The sequence below is a fragment of the Talpa occidentalis genome, unplaced genomic scaffold (assembly GCF_014898055.3).
Source record: "Talpa occidentalis isolate TD23 unplaced genomic scaffold, MPIMG_talOcc4v2.1 talOcc4.10, whole genome shotgun sequence".
In the NCBI taxonomy this organism is placed as follows: Eukaryota; Metazoa; Chordata; class Mammalia; order Eulipotyphla; family Talpidae; genus Talpa; species Talpa occidentalis.
In genome coordinates, this window is record NW_023600993.1 from 86,644,009 (window position 1) to 86,664,175 (window position 20,167).

The following is a 20,167-nucleotide window of genomic DNA, read 5'->3' on the forward strand; positions in this document are numbered from 1 at the left end:
GAAATTCTTGATTCCCCATCCTTTCCAAACCTACTTAGGGGTTCTTACACTCTCCCCAGTCTTCCTTATAGCAATAATTTAGCCACTTAAGCCAATAACCTTGGGAGTCAACTTTAACACACAACCCCCACCATCCAATCCACTGGAGCAAATACTGCCAGTTCTACCTATCTCTCTGGTCCAAACCACCAACCTCCCTTTCTTGGCCTATAGCAATAATTTTTTTTAATTAATTTTATTTTTTTTACATCATTGTTCAGTTTGAAATATCTGCATAGCAATAATTCTTAATTCATATTTCTGCCTCTACCCTTGCCCCACTAGTGTTTTTTCCAAGAATAAAATGATCCCTTTAAAGACAAAGCAAAGAAAGTCACTCCTCTGCGCAAAATCCTCCTATGGCTCCCCAGCTCATTTAGAAAATCCAAAATCTCTTCCCCAATTCTTAATAAACTATAGGTTCTGGCTCCTGTTTACCTCCCTGAGATTAGCTTCTACCATTATTGCTGCCAGTCAGTATGTTTCCACCATAGTAGTCATCTTGCTGCTGTGTATACGTATCAAGCATGTTCCCACTTCAGTGCTTTGAGATTTGCTATTACCTTTGCCTGGTTTGCTCTTCTCCCAGGTATCCCCATGAATAGCTTACCTTTATTCACATCTTTGCTTAAATGTCATTTGGTCAGAGAAGTCTTAGCCACTTTATCTAATACCTCCAACCAACAAACATCCTTAATTCTCTATCACCACCTGAATATATTAAACATGTGTGTAAAATAATATTTTTATTGAAGTACCACTGTATTATAACTAAAATATTACCTTTAAATTACTTTATATTTCAAGATCTTGAAGAAGACTTCATTTTGTTCTATAGACCCTTTGTAACAATAGCAGCTCAGCAAAATGTTAAGACTGGTGAATATGTAAAATAAATGGAATGCTCATGGATTGCTAATGCAAGTACTGGTACAACTCCAGAGAATTTTTGATAGGATCTACTAAAGCTGAACATACATATACTTAACACTCTAATTCCTATCCGAAGTATATACTCAACAAAAAGACATACAAACATATGGACAAAGACACAGAAGAATGCTGTTTGTACCATTTTTCCTAATGGCCAGAAACTAGAAATAATCAAAGTATCTATCAACAAAAGAATTCGTAAAATTGTGGTATTTTAAAAGTGGAATTTTATATAGCAGTGAGAATGAGCTATTAACATAAGAACATGTGCCATTTCAAGTAAGAGCAACCCAATAACTGAAGAATACACAATAGATGAGTCTATAAAGTTCACTTTTCTTAAAAGGCAAAACTAATGAATGGTAATAGAGGTCAGGCTATGGTTATTCTGGGGGAAGGGAAGAATATAAACTGGCAAGTGAGATGTGGGTTCTCAAATAGTTACTGCTAATATCCCATTTTCTTGACCTGGATAGCAGGATCACAAATATGATCATTTTGTGAAAATTCATTGAGATTTACACATTTTTGCTTGATAAAAAGTTTATACAGAGAGTAAAATTATAGGGTGAAAAAAAATCACACTGACAAGGTATTGTCCAACAGCTATTATTGCTAATAGTTCACCTTTTAAAGATCCTTCTTCTTTTTTTTTTTAATGTTTTTATTTATTTTGCGTAGAAGAACTAGGGTGTAGGCCAGTTATGTTGGAGAGGGTGGTGAGAGAGGATTCACCAGAGACAGAGTGGGGAGAAGAACAGAGGGATTTACTGAAATACACTAAGGAGAACAGCAGGCAAGACAGGAGAGGTCTGTTGCACCATGTGGGTTAGCTACTTGGCCGGGGATAGAACTCAGGCCCTAGTGGTGATAGCACTGAGACTTAACCCCTCGGCCACCAGGGAGGCCCCAATATCCTTCTATTAATCATCATAAGCAAAAGTTATTTTCATTTAAAATATAATTTAAGGTTAAGTAACTGGCTAAAGTAACATCTCCAGTCACCTCTAAACTGGAGCCAAGTGTTGAGAAAACCAACCCAAAGATCCTTCTCATTGAGCCACACTGTCAACCCAGATATAAGAACCTCTTTAAATAAGACAAATTTATTCATCTGTTACTGACAGACCTCTCCCCAAAGGTTTCTTTTTTAATGCCATCATTCAACATAAATTTAGTAAAACAGAAGTTCTGTTTTCCTCCTAATTCTAAGGGATAAAATCAGTCTGTGGTGTTCTAACATTTAATTGGCATGGATTATCTGCCTGATTTCTCTGTAATAGAAAGAAGGAAAAGGTTCACATGTAAACAGGATTGATTTGGCAAATGAACAAATGTATAAAGAGATACTTTCCTTAAAACAAGTTTGCACTCCACAACACATGGCTAAACCCTCACACAATAAATCAACTCTTCAGCAGCCTCCAATTTTAAAAAAAAAAGCTGGAGTAAAACCAACTAGGCCTGAGTAGGATCCCAATTTCCTATTTCTGATAACAGCTATTTAAATAAATACCTCTTGATTAATAAATTTCTTTTTCTTTTAAAGATTTATTTATTTATGCATACAAGAACTGGGGTGCAGGCCAGAGGAGCAGGGCGGGGGTGGGGGTGGGGTGGGGTGAGAAGATTCACCAGAGACAGAGTGGGAAACAGAAGAGGTAGATTGACTGAAATACACTGCTGAGGGCAAGTAGCAGGCGAGACAGGAGAGGTCTGCTGAGCCATGTGGGTCAGCTCATTAGCCAGGGATCGAACTCTTTCTGCAGTGGCTGAGGACAGCTTCATAGTGCTGATGCTTAATCCCTTGTGCCGCCAGGGAGACCCCAATTTTTAAATTTCTATCAACCATCCAGATAATCCTGTCACACTTAGTTCTAATCTTGCATTTATGGAAATGTGCTATAATCAAAAAGTTTTGATTACTACACAGTTTCACTGCCACAATCAAAAGTGCTATAAAAAATTGAGGAATTTCAATTGCTTTGAATATGGAAATGAGAGCCTTAATTAGAAAAGATAACTGATAAACTAAATATGACCCAACTGTTGTCTCAAAAACTTTGCATGTCATAATAATCTGTATAGTTATCCTATTCATCTGCAGCCAGCAAAAAACAAGGAAGCAATTACAGAAGGTTATTAGATACCATGTATAGAGTAATTCGGTCTGAGGACTTGATCACAGTAACCTCAGAAATTACAGCCTCTTGGAACCTGACTGTAGAATGAGAAAGACCTCAGAGATCTGTTAGTTCAACTATCTTTTTTTGATTTTCTATACTGAGAGCACTTCTTTGCCTCGCTAAAAATCTGCATACCCACTATGTACACATAAGTGCTCAAAAAATGAGTTCAAGGACATAGAGGCAGCAAGAGCTGAGTAATCACTGTTTATGTTTTTGTGCTGATATAAAGCAGTTTCACAAAAATGAGAAAGAAGCTGATTTCTTATTAGCACAGGCACAAAGCTTATAAGAGACTGAGACAAATTTTAACAATAACTGAAAATAAGACCAGAGTTCATGAGGAAAATTGATCAGCAAATGATAACGTGAGTTAGTAATGTTCACTGCCAAAAAATATGCCAGAAGTCAGCAGTCTTCATGGCATAGCAAAGTTCTACTTCAACTCTTCCGTCATGCTAGTAGATAAAGCAATGTAATCCTACCAGAATCACTAGACAGAAGATGAGGACAAGAGGGAAAGGATAGAAATTGGTTCAAACAGTGATTCTGAACTCAGAAGTGTGGCCTGGGAGGCTATTTCAAAAAACAAACCAGAATATGTCATAACGTGGCATGTTAACAATCCAATAATATATAACTACTGTTAATCCACTCCCAAACCCAGTCCAGTCTTAATTTCCCCTATCTCCTGCTTGGGTTATGCTTTGCTGGTAGGGATATAAATTTGACAGGTCATTTCTGCAGAATAATTTGGCAGCATCTATCAAAATTACACAAATTGTATACCCTTGCCCTAGCAATTCTATTTTTAGGGATGTACAGATTTATGGGATGTTATTTTTATACAAGGTTATGAGCACTGTTTGTAAAAGCCAAAGACTGGAATATAAGTATCAGTACTATGGATTGTAGAAGAAAATAAGAATTGTGCATACATGCAATTACAGAAAATGTAAAATAAAGAAGTCCATTTATGGCCTACTGGAATACAAAAGAAACTGGTAATGCTATTTGACCCTAAGGAGGGGAAATGAGTGGTCGGGGCGCAGACATAGGGCCACTGTTCACGAAATACTCTATGTACAGTACGTTTTAAAAGTTGACTAATCTGAATACACTGCCAGTCCAAAATAATTAATTTTAAAAAAGTTGTTGGAAAGGACAAATAAATTTGGTTCAAGACAAGCATCATTTTCTCTAAGAAGTCTCATTGAAACACATGGGCCTCCCTGGTGGCGCAGCGGTTGAGCGCTGGGTTGAGAAGCTGCCCGCAGCCTCTGCAGCGCCGGTTCGATCCCTGGCTGCTCCCCGGCCACCGGAGGAGGGTCCCACATGGCGCGCAGACCTCTCCTGCCGCCTGCTGCTCCCCCCAGCAGCATGCCTCGGTCCCTCTGCCTGCTCTGCTCCCGCTCTGGCTCTGGTGAGTTCTCTCACCCTCCCGCGCTTCTCACTGTACCCAGTGCTTGTATAAATAAATAAAAAAATAAATCTTTAAAAAAAAAAAAAAAAAAAAAGAAACACATGCACACATTCATATATATTAAATCAGATGCTCATCCTTGATGATTCTTAAGCAATTATCATTGCTTACCATTTGGTACTGAAACCATCAATCTGTCTTCCTCCCCCTCCCACTAGACTATACTTAAACTTCCCCAGGGCCTTAGAATTCTCTTTATATCCTCCAGCATCTGGTACTAAATGTTTATGATAGTAAACAAATATTTGAAATCAAGTTTCTTAGAAAAGTAGTGACCTTTAATCAATGACCTATAATGATAATTCATAATTAGTATAATTAGCTGTCTTTCCAGAATACAAATATTAGACCCCTCAAATAAATGATTTATTGAACTCAATTATCAGTGTAAGGAGAACCAAGAGACTGAAATGGCAAGTGAACTAAAATAATCCACAAGAAGGGACAGTCACATAAAAACAGTAAGAAATTAAATTTCAGAATTTCGTATTACTGTTTAATAAATAGTTTTTTTATGGAAACTCTCGTCACTCACCATATCATTCCTCAGAGTCAAACAGCAACAGAAGCAGCATGGACTATTTAGAGACCTATAGAAACACAGCAAGCCAAGCATTGATGTCCACAGCTACCTCTAGGTGCTCCGTGGCTCTGAGGCCTATTTAGCACAGTTGGCAGCCCCATCTCCTCCCTGAGAAACTCCCTGTCTCCACCGATCCTTGCTTCACTATTCCCCAATAGCATCAGTGACAAGGGAAAAAGAGAGTAATTGTCCAAACTTAATTAAAATCCAGTTGTCAAGACTTTCATTACAAGAGCTACTGACAGAGTGTTAAGACACACAAGGAAAGACAAGCCAGAGATCTCTGAGGACAGGGACTGAATCTTAACCAACCTAGCCCAGCAGAACTTAGCACAGTACCTGCATCTATCTAACATTACCACAACAGGGTTGTTAAACAAATAACTTCACTTAGATCAGGAAGGGCATTTTCACTCAATTTGTAGTGTTTAAATTTTAAAAATATATTCATTTGTTACTTGTGTAAAACAAAGTAAATTTGGAAAAAAAAGGGGGGGGCCGTGTCTCCATGTACTACAGTAATATTGGCCATTATGTAGTGCTGCTGCATATTGTTTCTTCCCTATTTCTATATAATTTTTTCCTGCAAACTTGTTCCCATTTAACCATGGAAATCACTAAAATTGAAGATTATTACTTATAATTATTAATTATAAAATCACTCATATAACAGCAAATAGTGAACAACATATTTTTTACAGGATTTGATTTCTACCTGCCTCCTGCTCTCAAATTTGGCTCCACTTCTCTAGTGGGAAACAAAATCAAAGACATAATCACTTCCTCAAAATCAAGAACAAAATCCCCTGCCACATTTTGGATAGAGAAAAATGTCACTGGTATTTTCTCTTTGAAGGGACAAGAAAGAGGATGGATGGGTAGTGGTAAGAAGATAGTAAACTAGCTGAAATTCACATGTGAATTAAAGGAAAATATTTATGATTAGAGTAGCTCTAGGGATATAAGATAAATATGGATAAATCTGTGGTCTGAATGTCTGTTCTTACATGGCCTTGAACAATTAAAAGCAGGCAGGACCTCTGTATGGAAATGGCTAAGTTAACAAAAGAATAAGGGAAACATTTGTGAGAGAGGAAAAGGTCAAAGTGGTGTGTCAAGGGAGCTGTGCTATGTCTGGTATTAACATTTCACTTGAGCTGCTGGAGAGGTCACATTACATATTTGTCGCCATCATCTAATTTAATTGAACGGTCTAGCCAACTCCAGAGCTATAAATCCAGACAGAGGATACCTAGCTCTGGGTTATTCTGAATTTTACTTTGATTTCTGCATTTAATTATAGCAATACAAAATTGAGGGGCAGAATCAAATATAAAGAGCCACATTCCAAAGTAAAGGTTCACTGCACAGTCCATATACTATACTTGATGATCCATATTTGACAGCTACTCAGAGAGCCATGCAAAATAAGCATGGACATTTCTTGGGCTTTTGATGTTCACTGCCATCATCTGCTTTGCTGCTAGGATCAGGAAACATATGGGATGAATTGGTAAAGGCTGCTGAGAGTTCTCTATTGCCTTTTTTCTTTAATTCATCTCTAAGGCCAATTCAGGATACCTCTGAACAACAGAACAAGGCCTAATGCAGTGGTCTTTAAATCACATCCCAATTCCTAGGACATTTCTAACAAGAAAAGACATCAGGGAAAAAAAGTTGCTGAACAAAAATGAAAGGAAATCAAGTTCTTCAGGGAACTCTGGGATCCTCCAGAACACAAAACTAAAAACCTCTAGTCTTGTTATAGGACAGGGAGAAGGGCAGCCCAAACCCCGCAAACCTGCCTATTCTAAATGGGTTCTGCCATCCGCCGCATCAACAACAAATACACCGGAGAAACCAAAAATCATATTTGCGCTTATGGTAGCCAGTGTCATAGGGAAGCCCAATTGCCCCATGGGGCTGACTAAATGGATGGCTCTGTCCTAAATTACGTTGGACGCCAAATCTGTTACAGGACAGGGAGAGGGGCAGCCCAAACCCCGCAAACCTGCCTATTCTAAATGGGTTCTGCCATGCGCCGTATCAACACAAAACATAGGAGACTTTAATGGGAAGGAACTTTAATAAAACTAGGAAACAATACAGGTAAGGCCAAGAGTCTAGTTTCTAAATGAAGCACCCAAAGTTACCCGTCCCCTCGTGGGTAAAAGTCCATCTATATGGGATCGGCCCAGAGCAAGGCCCCAAAGCCTGCCATGAGTCTAAAGCACCTTCCAGTGGGGACCCACAGCAAAGGGTCAGAAACAATCAGACAAGCCCAGAAGGAAAAGAGCAAAATCAACATCAAGATAAAAGCTGCCATTGTCACCTCCCCACGGGTCTCACCCACATCTGTGTCACCCAGTCCACGACCAAAAGACAAGCGCAGTTTCTTCACGTGTCTCTAGACTCCATGCGCCTCTTCCAGGTCTCCTGGCTCCATCCTGCTTCCTTCCTTCCTTAGTCTCTTCTTCAGCTTCTCCTCTTCCTGCTCAGCTCCACCCTCCCTTGGGTGGGGCAGGGAACCTCCCCCTTTCCTGGGGACCACCCTGTTACAGTCTAACTGGTAAAAAGAAACAATGCGATAGAGAGTAAGAAACACGGTGGGTTTTGGACTCTGATCTCAATGTATAAGGAGTGCACTCAACACCAGGAGTGACTTAATTTTGAATAGTGTGTGACCTTGGGCAATTTATTTAACTTCTTCTGAGTCTTATTTCCTCATCTGTAAAACTAACTGTAAATACTAACGCCCTCCCAAGGTAGCTTTAAGAATTACATGAAATGACCTGTGTGAAAAGTGGCGAGCAAAAAATCTAGCAGACTTTTAAAAAAATTCAACTGAACTTTCTAATCAGCTGACATGCTTGCTATAGATTCATTTTATAAGTTTGACTTATGGTACCCTAGTCTCTATGATTTCAGATAGCCTCAAGGTCTTCAAGAGGCCAAGACCTAGAAACCAGAAACAGGCAAAAAGTTAACCAGCCACAATAAAACCCAGAAACTGGCTCTGTCATAAGTACATACACTAGCTCATATTGAGTGTGCGATCAGTCAGTACAGTGCTAGTGAGGGAGGCCCTTCTCCTTGGCAAGCTTACCAAAGCAGAAACAATAACCAGGGAACTCTCCCTCATTAGCCTTCGAAGGATTTGAAGTAATCTTTACCACTGAGTAAAGTTCAAAGCAATACTCCAAGGATGGGAAAGGATGGAGTGAATCTAGAGGAGCAAATGGAAGGCACCTGATGAACCTCTGAGAAGTCTTTCTGGTACACTTTAACATTGCACCTATCATCCTGGTGGATAAGTACCAGATAAGGAGTTACTAAACATGACAATTTTCACCCCTTTTGAGATGCATGGGGCCATTCTATCATAAAATATCTATAAGCAAGTATTCACTAGTAAGTATGGTCATTGCTGTTTCACTTGTTAACTGTTCAGAATTCTTTTACAGGCCAATGATTTATGAACCTTTCCAAATGCTTATAGACTTTCCACTTAATAGGCAAAATAAATTACAAAGATATAGATACCATCATACCCTCAAGGAGCTTACAGTTTACAAGTTTATATTCTTAGATAACTCAGAAGGCAGAAAAAGGCAGCTGCTAACAGACAGGAAAGAGCTATAGTTCTGTGAAAGTTCTGGAACAGGATTCCTTGCCATCTGATTCCTGCCAGGCACAACTCCAATCAGAACTCACTATTAACTTATTCACAAGGTATATAAGCTTCAACCAGGTTCCTGCAGGTCCAGATCTGGAGTATGACTCACCAACTTCCACTATATAACCTCAGTCAATAAGGTCCACCACTTCTAGAAAAAGCCCCTCTTTCCTAGGCCTGGTTCAAATGTTATCTCCCTATCTGAATCTTAAAGGACTGTAGAAGAACAATTAGTCATGCTTCCTCTGCATCCCCAAAAGCCTTTCCTTAGAACATGTAAAGCACTTTATCATTATCCATGTACCTGGACGTCCTGAATTTCACTATAGTGTGAGATACTGAGTTTTGCATGCATCCTCAGTCACTAACAGCACGGAAGAATGTGTCAAGCACAGTTAATTATTTACATATATTAACATATACATTATAATAATATGTTATCAATCATCAGAATAAAACGGCAAATGAAGAATTTTATCTTAACTTTACAGATGAAGAAAATAAACAAAAAGCCACGTAACATGCAACAATTCTAAAAGCTATTAAGAATTGGGCCCCGATCCTCCCCGGTGGCGTAGCGGTTGAGCGCTGGGTTGCGAAGCTGCCCACAGCCTCTGCGGTGCCGGTTAGATCCCCGGCTGCTCCCCGGCCCCCGGAGGAGGGTCCCACATGGCGCGCAGACCTCTCCTGCCGCCCGCTGCTCCCCTCAGCAGTGTACTTCGGTCCTTCTGCCTGCTGCTCCCCGCTCTGGCTCTGGTGAATTCTCTCACCCTCCCGCGCTTCTGACTACACCCAGTGCTTGTATAAATAAATAAATAAATCTTTAAAAAAAAAAAAATTGGGCCCCAAGGTTTCAACCTAGGCACAACTCCAGAACTAAATTTCAACAGACCTACAGGGTTGAGGGAGAGGTCCCACTACAAAACCACTCTTCCCCAGGAAGTATAATTATTATTCACACACTGGAGTGCGGAAAGGAGATACTGGAACTTCTATATTTGTTTTAGCTCATCCTTTGGTATAACATCTATTTTTACACATTATAAAATGTACATAATACAGAGTACAGTCAACACTAAAATTGTAATTTAAAACAAACATTCATAGAACATGTGTGCATATGCACCCCTATTTACTGATGGGAAGAACACTAAAAACAATGGAGACCATTGCTCTAGACTACTTCCCCCAGGGACTCTGAGCTTATATATATTCTCTCTCCCCAGTTCTTCAGTTACAAACACTGGGCAATCATGATTATAGGTGAGCTTCCAGAGGCAAGAGTCTGCTCTTATTTATCTTTGTAATCCAAACGTCAGCACAGGGCCTGATGCTTAGCAGATGGTCAATGTTGAATATAACTGTATTAGGAGAACCTCAGTGAAAAAATTCTCTCAATATTTTAATTTTAATGCAATTTAATATATGCTTCCAGATTAAAAGAAAAAGCTAAGCATACTGCCTAGGAAATGTAATATACAATTCCCTTAGGAACACTAAAAAAATTAAAGTTACATAATAGACCAAAAATTGTACTTTGAAGCATATATTAAACTAAAAACTGCATAAAAGGTTCTGACATAAAAATTTAAATTCAGATAAAATGCTCTTTGACTTTACTGAGATGGTGCACCTTTGTCAGACCTAAAGCCTCATCTCTCTCTCTTCAGTTATAAACTCCAAGAAGAATGGATCAAACCATCAAAAGCAGCAACTATAGACTTGACTATAAAGAGACACTGGCTGCATGCATCTACTTCAAAATTCTCGAACCCAGTATTTAATGACTATAAAACAAAGAGAGGCTGTGTAAACCTCCCTTTTATGTGTTGAAGAATACTGGCTGAGGCTAGATCGCAGGGGCCCTTCCGTTCTTCAATTTGCTCCTCTGCAAAATGGGTATACTCAAAGTCTTATTTGCACCCTGACAAATATTAAAGGAGAGGAGAAAACATGCAAGATGGATTTATCTCTTTCCTCATTTACCACGTCTCCTCCCCCCCACCCCCGCCCCAAATAACTCAAAGTCCCATGACCACGCCACCACCCAATATGGGTCTACCTAGTTTGTTGCTCTATTTCCAGGGCCAAGAATGATACTTTTAACTTAATAGATGATTTAATAAATATTAAATGAATAGAATGCAAAATGCCTGGTGCTCAAAAACTGCTGGCTCTTATTGTAACGAGAAATAATTAAACTTTTATTGTTGTTATTAAGAGACCCCAACCTCCCCCAAGGATCTCACAATTCTAGGAGGTACACTAGATAAATGCTGGACTGAAGATAATGGAGGTAAGAAAAACCGGACAGAATTCAGGGCAGAACAAACTGAAGACCAAAATCATTACACAACCAGAGCCCAATTTAGGGCTTTTCCGAGTGAGGTTCACACTACATGAGGTTTATTAGCAATTACAATAATGACAGTTTTCACGCTTGTGCATGTGCCAAAGTCTGTGCCAAGCTTTCTAGTGGCCTCAAAAAAACCCAGCGGGGGCTGGAGATTCTCTTCACGGCCCCACTTTGCAGATGAGCAAACTGAGGCTCGGAAAACTATGTAAGGTCACCGCCGGTGCGACCCCCGCCTGGTCTAGGAGCCTGGGCAGTCGGCTCCTCAGTGCACTCCACAGGCCACTCACAGGGGCCCCCCACCCCTCCTCCGCGCTCGGCCACATGCCCCTCGAAATCGGACGTGTGCGATGCGTCCCCTGGGGTCGGACTTAGTGGCTCCAGCGCCGAAAAACCAAACAATCCCTGCCCGCGGGCAAGTTCCATGGACGCGGCCGGGCCTGGGCTTCGAGGCCGCGGGTCCCACAGTTCGGCTCGCACCGTGAGCCCTGAAACCTCCGGGAGGCACAGGACGCGGCGCGGCGGCCTGAGGAACCCAGGAAGGCCCAGACCGCGGCTTGACCTTGGATCCCGCGCCCCGCTTCGGGCCTCAGTTTCCCCGCCCGGCCTCGCGCCGGGGGCTCGGGAACCGGCGCCTGCGTAGCCGAAGGCCCCTCACACGCCCCCTCAGCCGCCCGCCTTCCCACCCCACTTACGCTGGAAGGCGGCCCCTCCAGGGACGCCCACCATCGCCGAGCGCCGCTGCCGCGCGCCTCCCGCCTCCTCTCGAGGCCCGGGTCCCCCGCAGGAGCCACCGCGGGACCTGCAGCCGCCTCGCTCGCCCGCCCCGGCCGCCAATGCAGCTGCCGCCACCGCCGCCGTTAGGCCGCGCGCCGCCCCGCCCCCGCTTGGCCCCGCCCCGCCCTCTGGGCACGCCCCCGCCGCGCGCGCTCCCGTCCGCCAGACCAACGCACGCGGAAGCCCGGCCCTCGGACGAGCGGCCGCTAAACCCCGCCTCCTGACCTGCCCCACCCCTTCCGTGCGAACTTCCTGTCCTATCCGGGCCTGTCCTACTCCTTTGACCCGCCCCCTTGCTGTCACGCGCACGGCCCGCTCTTCTGGCGCTGGGCGTCGGGCGGTGGTGGGTCTGTGCCCTGGAGCCGGGAGGCGGGTGAGGGGGTTGGAGTTCTAGGGGGCGGGACCTAGGGGAGGGGCCAATGTCTCACCTGAGTTCTCCAGGTTAGGGCCTGTTTACCTTTTTGCAGGTCTTTGGATAGTGCCTTTTTGGCCTACAGTGTTCCAAGTACCTAAAATGCTATTATCAGAATCTTAATAACTATTAGCTGGCATAATTGAGCACTTTATCGTGCCTAGGTGCTATTTTTATACACTCCACACAGTTAGTGCTCATAAAGGAGAGAGTTATTTCTTTCTCTTTTCCAAACATGCAGAAAAAGGCTTTCCTACCAGCCATCTTGCCCACTGGTTACTGATAACAAAAAAGAAGGGATGGAACCGGAATCTAAGAACTTCTGATTTTTTTTTAAAGATTTATTTATGTATGCATACAAGAGCTGGGGTACAGGCCAGAGATGTAGGGGGGTGAGAGGGTTCACCAGAGACAGAGTGGGGAACAGAACAGGCAGATTGACCGAAGTACACTGCTGAGGGGAGCAGCGGGTGAGACAGGAGCGGTCTGCCTCACCATGTGGGTTGCTCCCTGGCCACCTGAGGATTGAACTCGTGCTGCATGCTGCAGAGGCTGAGGATTGCTTCATAGTGCGGTGCTTAACCCCTTGCGCCACTAGGGAGGCCCCCGGAACTTCTGATTTTGGACCCGGTTCCTTAAGCTACTCTGAACTATTTTGCCTCCCCCAAACTCAAAAACATTAAAATTAAAACAAGAAATTAAAAGCCCCAAACTCCTCTATGTGCAGATACCATAGAGTTCTTTTAACTTTGCTTGTCTTTTACAAGCAAGACTGGATAAAATATTTGCAACATATGTAATGAAGAATCAGTATTCAGAATAAATAAAGAACTACAAACCAACAAAAGATAATTTGATAGAAAAATGGACAGAGAATGAATAGATAAAACACAGTCAAAAAATCTGAAAGCTGATAATTATTTTTAAAAGCTGCTCAACCTCTCTAGTAATTAGGAAAACACCAATGAGTTGCCATATTTCTGGCATTAGATTAAAAAAATCCTACTTGTGGGTCTCCATCCCAAAGAACATTTGCTCATGTGCACAAAAAAAGTGCATAGGAAGGGAGTTTATGTCAGAATTATTTTTAAGAACAAAAATTAGAATTAGCTTGAATGTTCTTCATGAAGAAATAGTGAAATAACTATAGAGAACAATATCCAACTTGTAAAAAAGTATTAATGAAAGGTTGCCAAGACATCCAAGACATATTGTTAACTGAAAAAAACCAAAAAAAAATTCTTCATGAATTCCATTATCATCTGAATCCTGGTATATACTACCTTGCCTTCTCTCAGTACTTGGCTATCTGTGATATAACAACTATGCAACATTTTAAATATTATTATCATGCAAACATTTAAGACATGTTTGCTGAATTAAGTCAGGAAGGAAGGGAGGATAATGGGAGGAAGGGAGAGAGGCAGGATAATTAACCTGCCCAAGACCACATACTTTGAAGTGGTTGCCCAGTCAAAAAGGCTGCACTTAGAATATTCAGCCATTATGTTCAGGTCAACAAGCATGAAATCATTCATCAAACATTTAGTAAGAAACTAGCCCTGAGAGCTTTCCTGCCTGCCTGTGTCTATGCAGGTGTTTCTTTTCACAAACCTTCTCCCCTTGCAAAACAGCAGCAGCAGGTCTCCTGCCCACTGTGACTATGCAGGTGCTTCTCTTTTTCTTTTTCCTTTTCCTAATAAGCCTGTCCTTTTAAAATGTAAAAAAACAAAACAAAACAAAAAACTAGTCCTTAGCTTAGTAGTTCTTAAGGTAGGCTACTGTCAACAATCATCTAAAGCAAGAAACTAATTTGGCAACACATGCTCACAGGCCTTGCTGATTAACAAGGTTCGAGGTTATAAAGGCTGTTGAACATTTTTTCATATGCCTGTTGATCTGAAACCACAAAGACTGCCCTCCAGAGGTGGAGGTAAAGAAAAATGCCTTCCACTTCCTGAAGACTCACTCACTGTGTCCCACCTTGCCAAGTCAGACATGATTCCTCTGGCCACATCTCCATCACTATCATGCTAGTCAGTCAGTCCTTTTGAGTCCCAGTATGTACCAGGGCTCTGAGCCTCACCTCTGAGAATTGTGTTCCTTCGTCCACATAAGCAACCCCCACTTCACTCCTACACACCCTTCAGATAACAGCTCATCTGGGACTACCTCAAGGAATCCCTCCCTAAACCTCCTGTCAGAACTGCTTATATTCATTCTTATAATACCATACGCCTCTTCGTGGCACATAACCCATTTATCATTTGTCATTTATTTCCCCATTCTAATGAAAGGGTCGGTTCATTAAGGAGACATAGCAAACCTAAATATATATGCATCTAACCGCAGACCTTCAAAATAAATGAAGAAAAACTAAGACTGAAAGGAAAAAAAATAGATAAATCTTTAATTATACTTGAAGGTTTCTATACTCCTCAGTAATTAAAGAACAAGTAGACAAAGTATCAGGAATTCTCCATGTGGGTATTTTCCTGGCTGGCCAGGAATTGAACCCTCACTGCAGAGGCTGTGGACAGCTCCACAGAGCAGTACTCAACCCACTGCACCACCAGGAGGCCCTTACCATAAAGTTTGTCCAAATCAGCAGTTTAGTCTCAGATGACAGGATTTAATTCTAATATTGTTTTCACAAGCTCCTAAAAGAATTACAGACTTGAGAGACCTAAGGAAATAGTTTCAAGGGTCCTGGCTCTTTCTTGTTGAAAACAAGTGATAGTTTTTCTTTAACTAGAGATGAGGAGGATAAAGATGGGTGCCTTGGTGCCTGCCATCTGCCCTGGCCATGCCCCTTCCGCTTAGAACTATAAACACAAAGCCCAGCCAGATGACAGTCAGTGAGGGAAAGCGATTTAAAGGTGTATGGTGCTTGTTGTGTAAACAGGAAACTGAAATGCCCGTGGCACTTTAGAAAGCCTATCTGTTTGCCAGCAAAATATTTGGCATGACTACTACTTTTCTAATAAGCAAGGCTTTTTCTCCACAGGAGGCTGAGGAGCCAAAGGACTCCCAGAAGGAGAGAGGAACAAATTGAGTTTCTTGGCCACTGGTTATATTATTAAAATTCATTATTGTTTATGATTATGAGAGGAATGTGAGCAATACTCATGGCAAGGCATTTGTATACTACCCAACAAGATTGGGAAGAAAATGAAAACCACTCAGTTCTTAACGCAGAGAAATAAATTGCTCTCATCATTTTACTGTACATTTTTTTTTCTTTTCTTGGATATATGTATATAACTGAGATTATACTGTTAATGCATTTTGCATCCTGCAATTTTTCTTTATTTACTATGATATACATCAGCAATTTTCCATGCTAGAAATTATTAATAAACATCGCTTTAATGGATAGTTGCATAATATTGCACTTTGGGTAGGATCTGATATGAATAGTCATTAGGCTGCTTCTGTTTTGATTTTTCCTGTTTGATTTATTTCTATCACATGCCTATTGAACATCATTGTGTCTCAGTCATTTCTCTTTTCTGATTTTTAGAATAGATTTTTCAAAATGGTAATATTTGATCAAATAACAGCAATAGTTTCAGTTTTACTGCATCATATTTCAACCAGTAGTATGTGAGCACATACCCTACCAATGTGCATTAACATTTCTTTTAAACATTTCCAAATTTACATATGAAAATATGGTATATTGCTCCCTGATGGATAAATAAATTCATAAGACTCAGAAGTGTTCAAGAGGAGCAATGGATGCTACCCCACAGCAGCGTGTCTCCTGCCCCGCAGGCAGGGATACAGGGTCTGGCTCCTCCAATACCCAATAGTCTGCTCCTTGACTCCATTACTAAATGTCACTGGAATCCATGTCGTCCCCCTCAGGCTGACTTCCACACAAGAGCATGAGGTTCTCATCACCTCTTCTTTTTTTAAATTCTCCCTTTAGATGTTTCATTATGTATCATAACTGCAGAAATGTCCACTGCATCCTGCAACAATCTCCTAATTGACTTCCCTGCCTCAAAGATTTTCCCTTCACTGTCCTCTGTAATCAAAGGCTCTGACCACAACTCATTTCTGATTTAATTTTCCTGGCCACTCTCCAGCCTCTTTTACAAATCCAAACTGACTCCCTATTGCCTGACAGAAACAACTTAAGCTCAGCAAGGTGTTCAGGACTTCTCACACCTCACTCACCTTCACCTTCTGCACACTCTGCCTTTTCTCCAGCCAAACAGAAACACTTTGTGAGAATAGCATTGATAAAAGTTCCTCATGAGCCTGGTGCTGTGCACAAAGCTCAAAGCATGGTTAACAGCCCAGTTTGGTTGAGTGCTATCATCTTCTACCTCTGAGATGCGAAGACTGAGGCTTACAGGGGTTGAGTGATTTGATCCTGCCTGTTCTCATAGCTGGTTAGTGACTGAGTCTAGAATCCAATTTTTTTTATCACACATCCACACACTTGGTTTTCTTCAACTATCATTCTGTTCTCCAGGCCTCTGCCCAAAGTGTTTCCCGGGCCTTCCTTAGACCTAGAGATGAATAAGCCTTAAAGTCCTGCCTACTTGTTATCCTTCACCTCCATTTCTCCAGGTAACCTGGTCCTTGCAAGAAATACAAGTTCCCTAATACTGAACACAGACCCCACCACCCTTCCCACTGGCATACAGTTTAAAATCCTCCATGTACTTTCATATTTATGGCTGATCTTTGGGCCCAGGATGGTATCTGATGACAGAGTGTCCCTTGGTGGGGGGAGGGGGGTTGTTCAGTCAGCCCCGGTCAGAATGAGCTCCCATTTCAACATGTGTTTTCACTTAGTCACTCAACAAACATTTGATAGCATAGATGGTTGACTAGGACACTGATTGAGTACTCTCTGCCTAAAACTTTCATGTTCTCTCATACTCTGGTAGAGCAAACTTAAACACTTAGGAAAATATTATCTACTAAAGTTAAACATATGCTTTTCCTATCATCCAGCTTTTCTGCTGGATGCTTATACATGTGATGGAAAGACATGTGCACAATTGTTTATAGAAACATTATTTACAAAAGTCCAAACCAGATAGTTCTCAGGTGTCAACAGGAGAATAGATAAATTGTGATGTATTCATTGTTTTGTGCCATAGCTACATTTTTTTTAAGATTTATTTATTTATTTATACAAGCAGTGGGTACAGTCAGAAGCGCGGGAGGGTGAGAGAATTCACCAGAGCCAGAGCGGGGAGCAGAGCAGGCAGAAGGACCGAAGTACACTGCTGAGGGGAGCAGCGGGCAGCAGGAGAGGTCTGCGCGCCATGTGGGACCCTCCTCTGATGGCTGGGGAGCAGCCGGGGATCGAACCGGCGCTGCAGAGGCTGTGGGCAGCTTCGCAACCCAGCGCTCAACCGCCCCGCCACCGGGGGTGGCCCCATAGCTACATTCTATAGCATGACAATGAATAAACTATTGCTGTACAGACACTCACATAATGCTGAATCTCACATAACATTAAATGAAATAACTAAGACACAGAAGAGTATATACTGTGTGATTCCATTTATATGTAAGGTCCTTAGGATAGGTAAAACTAATCACTGCTGTTAGAAGTTAGGATAGAGGTGACCCTTGGTCTAGTAACTAGGCTGGCATTCCAGGAGGACTTCTGAAGGTGGGTGATGTTCTGATTCTTCACCTGGATGCTCAGCTGTCACATAGGTGTGTTTAGGTTGAGAAAGTTCACAATTACAATTTGTGCTCTCTATGATTTTCCTTGATTAAAAAAAATTAAAAAATTTTCCTTGATTAAAAAAATTAAAACCAAGATTAATGAATATCTCCAAGACCTCTCAGTGTACTTAAAATGAAATTCAGGCTGCCCTCTAGAACCTACAAAGTCCTACCTTGTGTGGCCTCTACCCATATCTTGGATCTCCACCCCTTCTCTTCTTTACCTGCCTCCTCCAAAGAGCTTTTCACATCATCAACCATATTCCTTCTTCCAGCTGGTTCAGGCTGCAGGGAAAAGGGACTTGAGCAGAGAGGGGTGGTTTGCAGGGTTGGGTCTCTGAGCTACTGGGATAGTCTCCAGCCATCAGAGACACTGAGGTGGAATAAGTAGGTTGGAAAATGAATGAATACAAATTATTGTATAAGATTAGAAGTGTTTGGTTCTTTATTTAAAAGTTTGGTGATGTCTCTGTGACCAGAAATATGCCACAGAAATTTAACTCTTATTTATTCAATTAGCCTATGGTAAATTTGTTTCCCTTATACATCATTTCAGGGTGAAAGGTGGGACCCAACCCTGGACTGGTTGCCCCTCCATTGCAGGGCACACACACACATGCACATGTGCACACACACTCAGACTGGAACTGGGACACACCAATGAACCTAACGTGCACATCTTTGGGATATGGAAGAAAAGCTAAGTACCCAGAGGAAATCCATGGGGAGAACATGCAAAATCCACACAGACAGTGACCTCAACTGGGAATTGATTATTTTTTTCTCATTAACATTATAAGAAAATGATGTCATTTGAAGACCTGCTGTACTTTGAATAAGTCTGTTACTAGTGTGGGCAAGTTGTTGCCTCCAAGCCTCTTTCCCATCTGCAAAGTCAGAGAACTGTACCGGCCTTAGGGCTGTGGGTATTGGAAGAAGAACTGTATTAGGTACAGAGCATAGTGTCTGGCACATAGCCTGTGAACCTTTCTTCCCTGAGCACCTGTTATGTGCCAGGCACTGTCCTGAGCAGGGGGCCAGAGCTGTGAACCAAACAGACAAAGCCCCTGCTCATGGAACTGCCAAGGGGACAAGGACAATGGCCGGAAGTGGGCAACATGTGCTATGATAGGTGCTCTTAGGAAAAACAACACAATCTATTTTACGTAAATTGGCAAATAAAGTCTCTTCTGAAAGGAGCATTTACATTTTTGAGACTGAAGAACACAGGAGAGGTGCCAGAAGCTGTGTGACAGAAGAGTGGCTCCTGGTGGAAAGCAGCGGGAACAAAGGTCCTGAGGCAGGAGTGTACACGCAAACAAAGGATGTCTGTATATGGCTGGGCAAGGGGACCAAGGCCAGGTAAATCAGGTTTATTAGGCCCCAGTAAGCTGCCACTGTAATCCTGGTTGGGGTGAGAGTGGTAGCAGGCAGGAGGGATGCTGAGAAGGTGTTGGTCTGGAGCTACATTATGAAAGTGGAGTCAATAGGATTTGCAGAAGGGTCAGAAGAGAAGGGTCAAGAATGACTCAAAGGTGGGCCTCCTCGGTGCAGGCCATTGAACGCAGTGCTGTGAAGCTGTCTGCAGCCTCTGTAGTGCGGGTTCGATCCCCACCGGCCGGCCATAATCCCACACGGCGCAGCAGACCTTTCCTGTCTCGCCCCTTGCTCCCCTCAGCAGTGTATTTCAGTAGTCTGCCTGTTCTGCTCCCTACTCTGTCTCTGGTGAATCTTCTCACTCTCCCACGCATGTGGCCTGTACCCCGGTTCTTGTATGCATGAATAAATAAATCTTTAAAAAAAAAAAAAGAATGACTCAAAGGGTGGGACAACTGGAAGGATGGGGTGGTCCTGTGCTGAGAGAGGGACAGCTATGGGATGAGCAGATACATCCCTGGGGGCAAAAGCAGGAGTTCAGGTTTGGGGCTGTTAATTTTGGGAAGCCAATAAACAGTCACATTGATACGGACATGTGCCTTGGCTGTTCAACTCCAGAGGTGAAATGGGGCCAGCGTGGTTGTG

At 42.2% G+C, this 20,167-nt stretch overlaps 1 protein-coding gene across 3 annotated transcripts in view; it reads right to left on the reverse strand.

The window, feature by feature from the left end:
- CBFA2T2 (CBFA2/RUNX1 partner transcriptional co-repressor 2) overlaps window positions 1-12,032 on the reverse strand; it is a 104,055-nt gene extending 92,023 nt beyond the window's left edge. Inside the window, exon 1 of one of the 3 annotated variants that reach the window (XM_037496828.2) lies at window positions 11,949-12,032. In XM_037496828.2, the coding sequence (XP_037352725.1) occupies window positions 11,949-11,982 (34 nt within the window). In that variant the 5' untranslated portion in view covers window positions 11,983-12,032. The remainder of the gene's footprint in view (window positions 1-11,948) is intronic. The other 2 variants (XM_037496820.2, XM_037496831.2) reach the window with 2 other exon arrangements.
- Window positions 12,033-20,167: the final 8,135 nt, after the last annotated feature.